The 10946-nt window shown below is 37.2% G+C and overlaps 2 protein-coding genes across 2 annotated transcripts in view; both read right to left on the reverse strand.

Moving 5' to 3' along the window:
- The window catches only part of prmt3 (protein arginine methyltransferase 3), a 63006-nt gene extending 59973 nt beyond the window's left edge, over window positions 1-3033 (reverse strand). The window contains exons 1-4 of the mRNA XM_075466764.1: window positions 2969-3033; window positions 2572-2707; window positions 1593-1675; window positions 1453-1502 (exon numbers count right to left, since the gene is read on the reverse strand). Of these exons, the coding sequence (XP_075322879.1) occupies window positions 1453-1502; window positions 1593-1675; window positions 2572-2707; window positions 2969-2990 (291 nt within the window). The 5' untranslated portion in view covers window positions 2991-3033. The remainder of the gene's footprint in view (window positions 1-1452; window positions 1503-1592; window positions 1676-2571; window positions 2708-2968) is intronic.
- A 2683-nt stretch (window positions 3034-5716) lies between these two features.
- On the reverse strand, window positions 5717-10131 carry htatip2 (HIV-1 Tat interactive protein 2). Its single transcript, XM_075472213.1, has 7 exons — window positions 9755-10131; window positions 9123-9312; window positions 8937-9044; window positions 6940-7077; window positions 6782-6843; window positions 6193-6414; window positions 5717-6077 (listed from the first exon to the last, which is right to left on the reverse strand). The coding sequence occupies exons 1-6, from the start codon at window positions 9868-9870 to the stop codon at window positions 6198-6200; spliced, it is 831 nt and encodes a 276-aa protein (XP_075328328.1). The 5' UTR covers window positions 9871-10131; the 3' UTR covers window positions 5717-6077; window positions 6193-6197.
- Between the last annotated feature and the right edge of the window lie 815 nt (window positions 10132-10946).

A 10946-nucleotide genomic window follows, 5' to 3' on the forward strand; every position in this document is an offset into this window, starting at 1 on the left:
TGTAAAACAGAGACACAGTTTGGAGTTTAAAGGGCTGAGAAGTTAAATGTTAATATGAAAAACATGTAAAAGAACAAAGAGTTGAAAAGATTTCGATGTGAAGGATATATGTGTGTGTGTGTGTGTGTGTGTGTGTTGGCACATGAGCACTGATGTGATTGGATCTGTGTGTGTTTTCCTTTGTGTGTGTGTGTAGGCATCGTGCTGCTGTGTGATCTTGAACACTGTGTTGGCTTTTTTTACTCGTACATGTGTGTAATCATGCGTCAGTCTGTATGGGTGGTCTACTGTATGCGTGCCTGTATATTAGTATGTATGTGCTACTGGGTGTTTAATATAAGTCTTTCTGCATGTAAATCGAGTTACAAATTAACTTTAATTGACTGCAAAACCGATCAATCACCACCTGACAACAACTCTCATGATCTAATTGGTATAAATGGGCCTTAATCTATTTTGTTATGTGTGGTTATTGTAGCTAAATGCATTTTTAAGCACAGGTGTTTTATGTCATTAAAGTGCTTTAGCACATGATACAGAAACCACAAACGCTGTTTAATTTAAACATTTTTACTGTGTTTGCAGGTGTGGGTGTTTTTATAGTTATTTTCTACAAGCTGCTGTGTGTCAGTTCTGTTGCCATGATGGAAAGTGGAACATTTTATTCAAACCAGGCTGCAAATACACTCAAACTTTGGCTCAATTCTCTTCAATTAGAGAGAACTCCTGACACCGTTTTGCCACCATATGAACAACAAGGCTTTCCTGTACACATCAACATGACATTTGTGGTTCTGTGATAAAAAAAAAAACATTGACAACAAAAAGTGAGTTGAAAACCCAGTAACGTCGGTTTTTTTTAGGTAAAAATAGTTGGCATTGACTTCAGTTGGGCAGTCGGATGGTACTCCTGTGATTTTGAGGTTTCTAGTTTAAGTCCAATGACTAAGGAAGGCAAATTGTGTGAGAAGGGACACATTTTCCAAAATTTGGGTGGTAAAATTATGCCTGTAATTTAAAAGCTGTGTACACAGTGACCCCACTCTGTCAGTTAACTGCTCCATTCAAGCTCGAAACAATCCACCCCTCAGAGGCCCATTATAAACTCTGAATTTATCTTAATCAGACATCAAACTTTGAGTGTGATTTTGTTTCTAAATTATTGAACGTCAGTTCAATAACCAGATGTCTTTTGAACATTTTTAAGTCTAAATAGTGTCTCCAACTGAAATAATATGGAATGAGATACATGTTGAAATTGAGTATGTTTGAAGAGGATTTGGCAATTTAATCATTTTAAGAGCTTAAAGTCTGTGGAAGTATTGAGGTGTAAAAAAACATTACAAGTCAGAAAAGAGGATCTCAGGACATTTATACATGATCAAAACATACAAAATATGAAGACTTAACAGTTCAAGTGAAGGATGTGATGTGAAGACAAATAATACTTACTGTTGACCGGATGAAGTTGATCATTTTTATGTAACCATAGTCATCCAAACCTAAAAAGAACAGATGGATGAACCACTGAAACACATGGAATAATCCTCCTTTTTTTTTTGATGATGATGAAAGAATCAGAGTCTACGTACTGTGTGTTCTTACAACGTCTACAAGGTTGACCTGGTGCTCAGCTGTGCAGTGCTGCACGGTGGCGGGTACAGTGCTTAGCAACCTAAACAAAGACACACGTACAGGAAAATCTGTTTAATTCCAAAGTCAGCAATGTGCTAAACTAATTTTGAGGATTTAGTTAAAGTGGAGACAGTCCAACATCTGAACGCTGGTCTGAGGTAAAAAAAAAAAAAAAAAATTGTGACGGGAACAGTTCATGTGCAAAATTAATTAACCAGAGAAGGCTTGGAGGAGCATCTATGTTACGAGGGTTCCAACAAACCAATAAAGACCACAGTTCTCTGAGACAGCAAATAAAACTTTCTCAAACTGTGATTGTGGTGGAAAATAAGATTTTTATAAGTTTGCTACATGAATTCATGTGTACGTTCTATTCTGTGAAGCAGAAAAGGAAAGGAAGGTAAGGGTTGTTGTTCATTTGTATCTTCCTTTTTGGCTTTTGGCTGGCATCTCGTTTTGCTTCTGTACCGTCTAAAACCACAGCAGTCATGTCAGGAACTGTGAACATGTCTCAGAACAGTATAAATAATAGTTTTTTAGCTTTTGCCTCCTTACTGCCAAGTCTTTATGGTATTTCTGAAGATTCAAGTCTCACTTTATTCATCCCTTCTGATGACTATCATTTAATTTCAATGACTACGATCATTTAATGCTTTTATGTCTTAATTCCATTTGAGTAAATTGAATCTTACCTGTAATATTTTAAAGTATATATAATCCAGGGATTGATAACTTTATTGACGACGTGAATGTTGAGAGTTGCTAGCATGAAAATGTTTTGGCTCTGCTACAAACCTCTGAGATAAATAATAACTTCATGAATATTTCCAGCGACATTGAATTCAAGGACATAAACATATGCACATGTTATGGAAAAAATGCAATCCAAGTTAAACATCTCACATTGTTTAAAACAACGGTGCAATAATATCTCACCTGTCACAGAAGAGACAGGTAACTTGCTGACTGTCCCCCTCGTCCTCCATCCACTGCCATTTTTCTTCATCATCGTCATCAACATCATCATCTCCGTCAGAAAGCTCAGGCATATCCTCAGCAAGTCCATCGCAATCTGTCGATAAAAAACCTCTTTACAGATTCATGTAAGAACCTACTACTTTTTAGCAGTAGTTAAATAAACGTATGACATCTGAGGCATCAACGTTGTAGCCGCTAAAGCTGAGAAAAATGCTAATCTCGCCCAAAATAACGCGACTAAACGGTAAATTCACTGACGCGATACACAACAGCAGACACCGACATGCAAAATAAGCGTTTACATTTTAAGCAGTTACAGTTTTTCAGCTTTTGTTTTGCTATTTACAACACTCACGTGGGTCTATGTATTCTGCCATGGTGTTGCCTGATTCAGAAGACTTCCTGGTCACGTTTGGTGACGTAAAGACGCACAGCACTCACTTCTTAATATAAACCACCAGATGTCGCCAAAGTTTTTCTTCTTACGACATCTACCCAAACAGATAAAAAGTCAAATTGTTGTATTAATAGATCAACAAGTTTTTATTAAAATGCTTAAATAGTCCTACAGTTCCTATCATTTACCTGCTAACATGTAACAAACACTTTTAAAACACAACTGATAAAACAGCTCAGTGTGTTGAATGGGAATACTTTCTGATGATAAAAAGTGGCCTATATTTACATGTATTTTTTAAAACTTTTTCTTGTATACGTTGAGCTATCATGCTCTTGATAAATGACGATGTAGATAAATAAAGATTCAGGTTCCTTAAAGCCCACTGACCCACATCAGATGATACCAGTTTGAATTAAATGTATTTTGATGCATGATCCACAGGATATGTAATACATTTAGGTTACGGTTACAATGGTTCAACAAGGAACTTTGCAGTAAAGCAGCAGCAACGGGATAAAACTAACACACTTAAATCTGATAAAAGAATAAATTTACAAAAAAACAAACGGATTGTGTCCAGTGTCCAGTGTCCACCAACAACACTGTTAGGAGGACAAAAAGAGTCCCAAACTTAATCGGCCATTTTAGATTTGGACTTTCTACGGTGGATTTGAGGCTTACTATATAGGGCTGATTTTCTAAGTTACACTGATAAAGGAACAGTTGAAAGTTGAATACAACACTGTTGCTCAGGGATCATTTCATCTAGGAAATGAAAAATGTTACCCGGCGACTCCCAGTCTTTGACGCCGCCTTCTCCTCGTCCTCTTTACCGAACGCTGATCTAAAAATCCAATATGGCTGCCTCCGGTTTAGAAAGTGGCGGGAAAACGGTTGTAAACAGCCAAGTTTAAGCTGCAGTGACTTCGTCTCTAGGCTAAACGCGTTAAACCAAGAGTATTTCTTATGGGTTTGAATTAGTTTAATAATATTTACCTCTTCCAATAAACTATGCACAATTAGTGACTGCTTATGTTCTCACTTAAAGACAAAATCGAAAACTAACCCCTGCATCAGCCGTCGAAAGACAGTCGGAGACTATGGGAGACGAGCGGGCCAACATAGCATAACAAATCTGGGATTGTTCCTCTGGAGTCAGTAGAGAAAGAGACCATAAATATATTTGAGCAGACCAGAGGTAGGTGAATAAACCTACACCAAGTGACACCAAAAACGCGACTCTAAATATTGCAAACATGTGGTTGGGCTAAGTACTAACATTTATTAACATGTCGGGTTGTCCCCAAGTGGTCAAAAAAAAAAAAAAAAAAACCTAGAGCAAAACGTCAATTTGAATTTTTTTTTTTTTTTTAAATGTGTAAAAATCACTAATAATCACAGTTTTATCACAACTACAAGAGTTAAATTGAGACTTCAAATAGGTCAAATTAAATCACAATGACAGGCCATGGCAAGACTTTCAGCTGTTCTACAAAGTAAAATTAGAAAATTAATTAAGAAAAAGTCTTCATTTTGTTACTCTTCCTGTGACAAATTAGTATTGGAAGTTGTTGATGGTGTGTGTTGAAAATAGGAAAAAGAACATATAAAAAGTAAACTTCCAATTGAGCAGTTTGACCAAATATTGAAAGGAAGATTTTAATTTTGCAACCAGCAGCCTGTAAAGTTAAAACCAGCTTTTAGAGACTCATCTTCCTCTAACTTCCAAGCCTGAAGAGGAGGATCAACACAGCTGCTCCTCATGTTTGACTAATTGTTGCACGATCATGTTAGAAGCAGTCAGAGCTGCAGGAGAAAAAGAACACTGAAGGTTTGTCAAATATACAAATATACATAAGCTGTAACTTGTTTTCTGTGTTTTGATTAAAATGTGGATGCAGATGCAGTGACTTTACAGCTGTTTTATGATTACCTGAATTTGTCCAGCATATTTAAATTGGAAGTTAAAAGACTTGTAAAATGGTTAACTCCAAGCCTGTAAGGTCCTATAGTGTAGGTAATCCTTTGACTTGTTGGTGGTTGGTAGTATTAAAAAAAAAAAACTTGTTAAACTTTCTAATGTTTCAAACGTTAAATTAACACAATTGGATTCAGCTGTAATAAGAATAGAATTAAATTGTTGGCTCATTTGTTGTGCTTTGTCCCATATAAAGTTACTCTTGTATTCTTGGCAATTCAAGAATTCTGTTTCTGGGTGGTTTTTATAACTTAAACAATAGGAAATATTTTACCACTGCTATATTCAGACTTTACTCTGACTAGCACCTCTTTAAACATAGTCAAAACCCAGCAAGATGGTTGTTAACTTGTTAAGGCAAGCATAACCCTAAACTAGAGTTGCTTGCCCACCTGTCTCAGTCAACATCAATACTGTAATATTTACCAGATTTCAGGAGAACAAGTCCATTTAGTCTGATTTGAATCTTTTCTGCACATTTGCACTAAGTGTGAAACCATTTTCAGTCACAAGAGGGTGCTGCCTGATCAAAGAGGGTAAACAGTTTAGCGTTTAATTTATTATCAACCCAAGCACACAAAGTGCTTTACATATTTCCATGAAATCAATAAAAATATTGGAAATTGTTCAACTACACCACTTGTTTCATAAATGCTAAATATCCTACATTGATGTTATACATTACACAGTAAATGCAGAAGAAGCAATAAATATTGGGTCAAATCTGTCGATTATGGAAAAGAAAAATCATATTTAATAGACACAATTACACATGTATCAATTGTTGTTGTTTTTTTAACATGTTTACAAAATCCAGACAAACATTGACTTTAAGGCAGCACTTTTAAATGCCAGAGTGCAAATGGTGAAAAGCTTGGCGATACTTCCCTGATGAAAACATGACAACATTATGTAGAATTTAAGAGATTTACACAGAATGAATTAAATAAAAAGTCCATATGTTTATGTGAAAAATCCTGGTGATTGAAAAAATGTTTAAATCCACGAATGTCAATTTTCAAGCACCGTGAACATCTTTCAGTATTGCAGTGTGTAGTCATCTCCGTATGCATCCTCTTAAAGCACCTAAGAAGAAAACATCAAATTAATACTGAGGTCAGAGGGGAAACTGACTTGTCAGGTGTCAGCAAACATTGCTCAAAGAGGGTTAACCAGTCGAAATGAGTAATATTTTTCTCACCTCTCTTATTTCCCTGCAGTTTTCCCCAGGCTGGCTATAACACTGTTCTCCAGGATCTCCGCCTTCTGCTCAGGTTGGAGCAGAGTGTTGGACACCATCGCTTTTGCCACCGCTTGGATTGGGATGGACATGGCTGTAGATCCCACAGCAGACATGGCGCTGAAGAACTTCCTGGCTAGCCATTCACTAGGTCGACTCTCCTGTCTGTCTACTAACAAAACCCTTTTGGGGGATAAAGGTACAATTCGCAGAATGTTCACAGAGTTTGATCAGGTTACATGAATGTAAATAATCACTTCAGACGGCTGATTTGACCTTTTTTCTTGGCTTTAATTTCTCATTTATTGTCAATGTGACTGTCACGAGTTCAGGATAGTAAAACAAATCACTCACATTTACTTACAACTATGATACATAGCTTTTTTGGTGTATTGTATCATAGTTCTTTAAATGTTAAAGCACAAAGTTTGCATTGTTCTTTTCCAGCTTCAAACTATTATGAACATGCTTCTCTCTGAAGCCAAACCCCACCGTTTTCTTTTGTAATATGGTAAATATTTGAGAGTATTGAGTAAATCTGATCACTCACCCTGGTCTGTAAATGGAGAATCTATCAAATCCCAGAGCCTCAATGTCCGCTTCCACTTGTCCCTGGAAGAAAATCATTCATTGGTTAGTTATCTTACATTTGGAGCTCTAGTTAAGCCAAAAGTGAGTGCATTTCAGGATATAAAGATAATAAAAGACCTTGACTTTTAGGTAGAGGAATTTGCTGTTTTTATCAGCTCCTCGGGAGGACTCGAGGTGAAACTGTGCGCAGCCTCCTGCCTTAGCGAGCTCAGCTGATTTTAGGACGTAATCATGATCAACTCTGACGAATCCATCCTGAAACAAAAGTCAGAACGCTGAATTTTACAATTATCTTAACTGCATTTAGACACATATTAGCATCAGCTGACATATAGTTGGCTGGGAAAAGAAGTCATAACAATTGTAATATTTATATTATTATATAATTGTGTCACAATAAAATGTGTAAATTAGAAAATTAAAACGACAGACAACAACATCATGGTGTAAAATAATAATTTATCATAATCGTAGTCTGGCAGTAATTAAAAAATATTTACTTATTGCCATTAAATGTTCAAAGTGAGATATCTTGTATTGCTCTTATGTTCTTTTGCAGCTAAACAAATCAGTATTTTTTTTAGTATTACAAAAAGCAGAAAGGATGAGTCTCCAGAGTAAAGAAGGGGAAGGCTAGGGAAAATGGTTCAACAATTCAGAAAAATATATCTGAAAATGACATTTTACAGAATATAAAGGCTCCATAATATAATAAAAACAATATATAATCATAATTAATTCTGAATAAAACTGCCAGAGCGGAGCTGTGATCTTTGTGGTTTGAGGCAGCGCGACGTTAAATGAGAAATGCTGTTTTATTCTGTGTATTTTGGTGTCTAAAGTAACTGAAAACTCTAAAACCCAGAAAACTTTAATTGCACCTGAAAATGTGTCTTTCGGTGAGCTGTTTAGATTTATAATGAAAAACTACATCCTGCCTGGTTTCTCATCATCTCTTCCGAACTTGAAGCTGCATTTGTTCCTGTTTTTTGTCTTTGCTCTTAACATCAAACGTTTCCTAACGTTAGCAGCTAAAGTCCTAAACAAAACAGTGAGTTTATGGAGCGAAACGCGACGGGATTACGACACAAGTTGTCAATGGACGTTATTTACTGGCAAGTAGCCGTTACGTTCTACAGTGCACGTTTCACCAACTTCAACGCATGACTTGTGACGAGGGATTGATGGCCTAGCAGCTGTGCTTGGTCCAACTGAAGATGATGGAAATGTAAGTATTGGAGAATAAAACTGCCAGTGAAATATGTTTTTATCATTTTGGTGTGTGATCTGAGCTCTCAGGCTGTTTACAGGTGTACTCTCTCGTGCCGTGATGACATGCTTCGAGAGTTTTTAAGTGCTACAGATCTCAAGCCTGAGGAAGAGATGGGCGGAGTGCAATCCAGTGGGTTGCTCCACGCCCTTAAAATGATCCACTTTAACAGAGGAGTAGATTTAATGAATGAAAAAGGAACCACTGGATTGCACTCCGCCCATCTCTTCCTCAGGCTTGAGATCTGTCTGCGAATTATTTTGATCAAAGCATGTAACAAACATTTCATTAAGACTTCAATAAATTGGGTTAGCTTGTGAAAATGAATGCTGTGACAAATAAACATGTGATATTCTTAGCCAATGGGCTAAAGAGGAGAGGGGTAGTCAAACTAGTTAGCAGCACACAGTTAATGATTGTGATTATGGCAGCGATATGTTTTCACAAACTATTTTGTTCATATGATAATGATATGGATAGAGCAGGGACATTATTATGTTTATTTGTAGCTTTATAGCAAAATGCTGCATTTAAAATCATGTGATCGAGATTTGTGAGGAGCAAACCTTGTATTGTTGCTTCAGCCTCTTTTTGTTCTGCAAGCCTTGTTAAATATTGACCTACGTATTCACTGATGAACATAACTGCACAATAATATAATTTTTCAGGGCTATTATGTGCAAACGTTATCATTTATGAGCCGTACTCTACAGACAATGTCAGCCATTGATTTTGGTGAAACTGCTTAGTCACTACTGATAACACATGTAACTCAAACAGTGGAATCTGAATCCATTTTCTCGTAAAAAAAAAAAAATACAAACTCTGGATTAAATGAACTCACAGCCCCTGCTTTTGCTCTGGTTGTTCCCAGACAGCAGTAGCCAACATCATGGCCCTGGAATGCGGCTGCATGTTCATCAAGCTTCTCGAAGTCAACCACCTCTTGGATCTGTAAGGCAGACGAGAAGGGTGTCAAGCAAAATCCAATGCGGTCTCTTACCACAGTAAATACATCAAAAACACTAACCAGGTTTTCATATGCTTTTCCTTCAAAGGTCAGCTGCCTCCGTCCTATGAGGGTTATCTTGGAGAAGATGCTGCGCTCCAGTAGCTCTTGAAGCAACAGCTTACCCGTTTCTCCAGAAGCTCCAAGAACAAAGCAGCTCTTGTTCTGCTGCCTGAAGTTTTCCTCCAGGGTCTTCGTGTCTTCTGTCATGCTGTCAGCCAAAGAAAAGGCAGAATGCATGTGTTCAGGTAATGCCAAACTAAAACTGGTGGGCAATGTGGGGAAATAGCTGTGCACACACCCTCCTCAGTAATAAAGTATAGAACAAATTATTTGACTAGTATCTACGGAGTTTAACGAATTGGAAAGGAAATTCACATTTTTAAGATACCAGTCTTAATTCAATTTTTAATTTGACTAAATTTGGCCAATTGTAAGAAAACCTTAAATTCAATGATTTCTTAGAGGAGTTTGGCTTGACAGTCGCACGTGGAGCTATGTTCATTGCGTACAGACCCATTATAGTTTCCACTGACGTTGTGAGAGTTAACATGACAAATGACCGTAATGTAACATTTAAAATACACGTACCTGTGCACAGCTAAATTAACGTAAATGTGTCAATCTGATAAGCAAAGCTCGCCGTCCTTTACCTCGTATATTTCACCGGAACAGGATCGTCAAAATAATTCAACACCACTGCAATGATGACAGTTCCAACAGTTAAGGCTGCGGTCGCTTTTCCCAGGACGGCACCGAGTAGTTTCATGCTAGGAGCAGCGGTTATATTGCTAAAACACTTCCTGGTTGCTTCATTTCCACCAACAGTACCGTCTTCCTGTCTGGTTGTTAGGTTGAAGGGAAGAATGACACTGTCGTCAATGTTGGTACCTCGCTAGCCACCTAAAATATGTTTTGGGTAAAATAAACTTCTGTTTTTCTGTACGTTGTATGACATGTCTGTAAACACAACTGACTGCGAGAAATTCTTGAAGACAACCTGATTCTCATTCCTTCATTGAGCAAACATAACGCTCCGTGGATTACGCATGCGCACTGTGATTTAAATGTCACCCATGAGGAATCCGTGCCGTGGCTTTCCCAACGTAGATCTCATACCCCCTTAGCCTTTAAACCACATTACGGCATGCATAGCGTTTCATTGTGCAGTGAGAGTGGTTTTGCCTTTGCCCGACACTGCAAGGCTGATATTTATACTTTTAATACATTAATGCTCTATTAATTTGTTTGGGGGGCAATGTGTAAAATGCACAATAACACTAAGTGTAAATGAATGTCTTATGTGAAAATAATTGAAGTTTTAGAACATAATCTATCATGTGATGGATCCTTATTTAAGGAACTTGGCACTGGTATGATATAGTCACTCTACAGAAGGACTTTATTGACTGCAGACCTTTTTAAGCTCACTGTGGCTGTTGGTGTTTTTGGTATTTTTTTTTTTTCATACAGTATTTATGGCAGAACTGCATTCCAGGAATTTATTTATATTTTATAAGATATGCACGTTGAAAACATTTAATTTCTTTCCACCTAATCAGAAAGCCCACGCAAAATTTAACTCCTGGTTAAGCTAATTGTAGATTTTGATTGTAGAAAGTGATGGATTAACCTATCCATTCCAGAAAGACCCGTGAAAGAAAAGTTGAGAGATGACGCATTCAAAGAAGCTTGCTGTGGAGCCTATCGTGGTTTGTGACGTGATGTCATGACTCTGGCTGTTTGATTTGATCTTTATCATGGAAGCATCCCACATTGTGAATAATTTTAGGTAGAATTATGCTCCATGTTCCTCAGCGGGTTAACGTGGCTCCAATATTGCTG

Source organism: Odontesthes bonariensis, chromosome 1 (assembly GCF_027942865.1).
Source record: "Odontesthes bonariensis isolate fOdoBon6 chromosome 1, fOdoBon6.hap1, whole genome shotgun sequence".
In the NCBI taxonomy this organism is placed as follows: domain Eukaryota; kingdom Metazoa; phylum Chordata; class Actinopteri; order Atheriniformes; family Atherinopsidae; genus Odontesthes; species Odontesthes bonariensis.

Coding starts and splice junctions, on each gene's coding strand:
- htatip2 (XM_075472213.1), bottom strand. CDS start 9,870: ATGAAACTACTCGGTGCCGTCCTGGGAAAAGCGACCGCAGCCTTAACT. Junction 7,078..8,936: donor CCAGAGCAAAAGCAGGGGCT/GTGAGTTCATTT, acceptor CTTTTGTTTCAG/GATGGATTCGTCAGAGTTGA. Junction 6,415..6,781: donor TTCTCCATTTACAGACCAGG/GTGAGTGATCAG, acceptor ATCCCCCAAAAG/GGTTTTGTTAGTAGACAGAC.